Genomic DNA, 4,278 nt, shown 5'->3' with positions numbered 1-4,278 from the left:
TTTTTCGATGCAAAATCTCGAATTATTCGATATTTGGCAACTCCGGTTTTCGCCAGCGACTCGGCAACAAAAAGTTACGTCGACGACGCGATCGATTCGTTGAAAAAAACATTTACGTACGACCTGTATGAAACTATCGACGATGTTCACTCGATGAAACGCGCGATCGAAATTCTCCAAAAATTCGTGACAAACGACGAATCCAATCACGAGAATCTGAAGAAACACGTTGAGACGTGCATCGAGCAGAATAACAAAAATATCGATGAAAAGCTACGTCAAAGATTTGTCGAGCTGGAGGATAAGTTGTTCGAAACAACGAAAGCTGAGGGTATCGTGGATCGAGAAAAATTGAATGCCGTTGTGAAATTTGCCGGCAACATCGAGCACAAACTTGCAAGTGTGGAACACAAAGTTAACAGCAACTGGCCGAAAAAGATTGATAACCTTGAAAATCAAATATTAAATAAAATCCACAACTTGGAGGAACTTACGAGCACTGGCAAAGCGAATCAGGGAAAGTTGGCGCAACTTGAATTACTCGTAGACGAACTGCAAAAGAAAGTTACAGTAGGCGGTTTTGAAACTGGCAAGGAATTGGATGACAGGTTCGAAAGGCTTAATACTGCTATGTACAAGAGATTACTCGAGCTGACTGGAGAGGGGAACATAGTCGCGAAATTCGAACAGTTACATAAATCTTTATTAGAGAAATTTACCGAAATATACGGACAAATGCGACGTATCGAAGAACAGCAGCAACACAGTGTGCGCGTCGCTTTCGAGGAATTGGATTCTCGTATGAGACTTCGTTTCAGAGACTTGTTGACTGTAGCGGTAGCAGCAACCACAGAAGAGATTCCGATAATGCAAAAAGCGTCAATAGCTGAAAAGTCCATCGATAACGCAAAAGAGGACGCGACAGCGGTCGAGAAGACTTCGAGAACGCAAGGATAATTAAATTAGCGTATCTTAATTTCAAGCGACCGCAGATTCATCGATAACGCAAAAGAGAGCGCGGCAGCGGTCAACGCAAGGATAACTAAATTAGCGTATCTTAATTTCGAGCGACCGCAGACTGATAAGGTGAAATCATGAGCGGCGACAAAGTGAACTTGGTGAATGAACTGCATGCTCCGGCGAGACGTTACTTCCGGCGGAGGCGAGTGGTTACGCGAGGACTCGACGATCTCTGGCAAGCTGATATCGTTGAAGTTCAACCGTACGCAAGAGAGAATCGAGCACATCGATATATTCTTACGATAATCGATACATTCAGCAAGTATGCCTGGGCCGTTCCTTTAAAAAGCAAAAATGCTGACGATGTGTGCAAAGCTTTCGCGTCGGTGTTGAAAAAAGATGGTCGAATACCGAACAATTTGCAAACCGATATGGGGAAAGAATTCTACAATAAAGATTTTCAAGAATATCTGAAGAAACGTAACATCAACCACTATTCCACATTCAGCACTATGAAAGCGTCCATAGTCGAACGATTCAATCGTACATTGAAGAACAACATGTGGAAATTTTTCTCGTTGAGCGGAAAATATCGTTGGATCGACGAGCTATCCACGTTGATTAAGGACTACAATAATCAAAAACATCGCACCATTCGTATGCGACCTGCAAACGTGAATCGTAAAAATGAGAAACATCTTTTATCTACCGTATACAGCAACGTCAAGATCGCCGGTCCTGCGAAATTCAAAGTTGGCGACTATGTGCGTATCAGCAAGTTCAAAACCGTATTCGACAAAGGATACACGCCGAACTGGTCAACGGAAGTATTTAAGATCGCGACGGTGAAACGAACGAACCCCGTCACGTACCTTTTGGTTGATTTGCAGAACAAACCTATCGCTGGAGGATTTTACGAATACGAGATACGCGCTACCAAATATGCCGACGTGTATTTAGTAGAAAAAGTATTGCGTCGAAAAGGAAATGAAATATATGTGAAATGGTTGGGGCTGGATTCGTCACATAACTCTTGGATAAAGAAATCATCTGTACTTTAATTGTATAATGTAATGTTTATTTTTGTTTCTCTAATAAACATGAAAAAATACATAAATGCTTTTTACATTAATACTAATTAATTCCCCCCCACATGCACACAATTTCAACGATTCGCTTTCGATACGATTAGATCTAAACATAAAGCTAACAATTCGCAATCGATCAGACAATTTCGTTCGAACAATTCGTTTGTAAAAATTACGGTCGCATAATTCTGCTCGTTATTGGAGTTTTTTACAATGTCAACGAGCTTCGCGAATCTATCCTGAATTTCTGGAATATTTTCTAATAACCATGAATACATATGATCCATACATAACTCTAATTTGTACAAATTATCCATCGTCTCTTTCGTAACATAAATCGATGCTTGAGAATCGAACAACTTGATTAGACTCATTCCATTAAAATTAACAATTTGTAACGATAAAGTCTCATCAATTTGTTTTTCCTTCTTGTCCGCGTCGAAGTAATTGTGAATATAATCTCTAGTTTTCACCAGCAGTTTCCACGTAGCCATTGAAAAAGAAATCTCTGTTCCACGATTGTCCCCCAAGACAAACTCGACGCGCAAATTTTCATCCACGCGTACACAAATTTCAAGGAACTTGAAATAATTGCCGGCTATGGAGTATCTTCTACCCAAGATTCGCGCGTTGCGCGGTATCTGCAACTGTTTCTGCTGCGATTGGGGTTGCGACTGTTGAAACGACCGTTTCATCGAAATGGAGTATCTATAAAAGAAATAACATACAATTTTTTTTTTTTCTTCTTTCATAAAAGGAACATTTTATTCCCTTCAAACTTTCTTTTACTTACCCATAATTTTTATAATCGTTGTGAGATCCATTTTTATGTAAAAAATTATTGATTTGATTTGACATTGTGAATATTATAATACTGAAGAACAACTGCGCTATAAGAAAGTAATCTGTAGAACGCACTACTCGCTGTACGCAATGTCAAAAGCTTATATATACAATTCCCCTACCATTTTTCCCCCCTTCTTACACGCAAGATAACAATACAAGGAGCGTATACGCCCCTTTTCCGCTTACAAATAAAAGTGAACACGCGCGCGCGCGCAACACGGGATTCGAAACATCGATGAAATTATATAACCGCTTTTATTTTTTCTAACTCCCCCCACTCCCTCTCCCTCCTGCCTCCCCCTTTCGCGATTTTATAATGTCCCCAAGGAAGGGTTTCGATCGAATTGTTTAAAATGTATCGTTTATCATCGTATGGACTCAATGCTAATTTACTCTGTGATACTGAATACACTTGATGTTGTACAGACATTATCAATTTAACGCAAACTGATTTTTCTAAATGATCGTGAAGGCATGCTAAATAGTCGTCGAAAGTTATATTTTTAATCGTCACGTTAGTCTTAATTCCTTTAATCTTTTTTACATCGTCTTTGTCTTGTACTCGAATAGCATACATTTTCGAGCGAAGACCCACAAACTCCGTCATGATTTTACCTCCGTTCTCGTCCTTCATTAATCCTAATACTTTATTATTCGCGATCGGAACGCCGTACACGTTATTTCTGTCATAATTGCAAGTATCGTATCGGTGAATGTCACGTTTTATCATCTCGTACGCGTCGTCGCAAATAATCTGATAAATTAAACTGTCCGTGTCCGTGTACAAAATCCTGCATCTTTCTTGAAAATTTGGAAGCATGTAGCCATAATGAAAATCATACAAATGTAATTTAGATATGTCCAACACTGACATGCCTATGTAAATAGGTTTATAAAATTTAATAGAAAGCTGCTTCATTTGAACTGCGACAAAATCCTCGGAGAATACAGTACAGCTATGGAAATTTGGTCGAGCTATTAAACGTCCAGCCCCGTATCGACCGCTCCATCGCGAGAGCAACTTTACGTTTACATGATTTCGAACGTTTTCCATCGTTTTTCCAAACACTGCATTGTTCATCAGTTTGAACAGATTCTTCGAGAAGTCATTGTTTGCGTTGGCGCGCAACCTCGTATTTAAATCTATGTAACGGCGTAACCAACATGATTGTTCAAACTTCAGTATCCGATGAATTTTCTTTAATTTTAAATTATACCTCAAACATTGCTGGAGGTATCGATAATGGAGAACGTAACGATTCTTATCGCTAAGCGTTGTCAACAGTTTCTTTTGCAACGTCCCAACCTCGTGAATCGGGCAAAATGGAAGATCCGCGTGAGCATCATGAATTTCCTGAGGATACTCTAAGTCGACCTCTAAAAT

At 39.5% G+C, this 4,278-nt stretch overlaps 2 protein-coding genes across 2 annotated transcripts; both read right to left on the bottom strand.

The window, feature by feature from the left end:
- Window positions 1-2,016: 2,016 nt before the first annotated feature.
- Window positions 2,017-2,950, bottom strand: LOC143261245 (uncharacterized). The gene is made up of 2 exons (XM_076527832.1): window positions 2,842-2,950; window positions 2,017-2,756 (listed from the first exon to the last, which is right to left on the bottom strand). Exons 1-2 carry the CDS (start codon window positions 2,904-2,906, stop codon window positions 2,126-2,128), a joined length of 696 nt encoding a protein of 231 aa, XP_076383947.1. The 5' UTR covers window positions 2,907-2,950; the 3' UTR covers window positions 2,017-2,125.
- A 185-nt stretch (window positions 2,951-3,135) lies between these two features.
- Window positions 3,136-3,948, bottom strand: LOC143261231 (uncharacterized). The gene has a single exon (XM_076527800.1). The coding sequence runs from the start codon at window positions 3,946-3,948 to the stop codon at window positions 3,136-3,138; it is 813 nt and encodes a 270-aa protein (XP_076383915.1).
- Between the last annotated feature and the right edge of the window lie 330 nt (window positions 3,949-4,278).

Source organism: Megalopta genalis, unplaced genomic scaffold (assembly GCF_051020955.1).
Source record: "Megalopta genalis isolate 19385.01 unplaced genomic scaffold, iyMegGena1_principal scaffold0043, whole genome shotgun sequence".
In the NCBI taxonomy this organism is placed as follows: Eukaryota; Metazoa; Arthropoda; class Insecta; order Hymenoptera; family Halictidae; genus Megalopta; species Megalopta genalis.
This window is presented reverse-complemented; position numbering and strand designations above follow the sequence as displayed.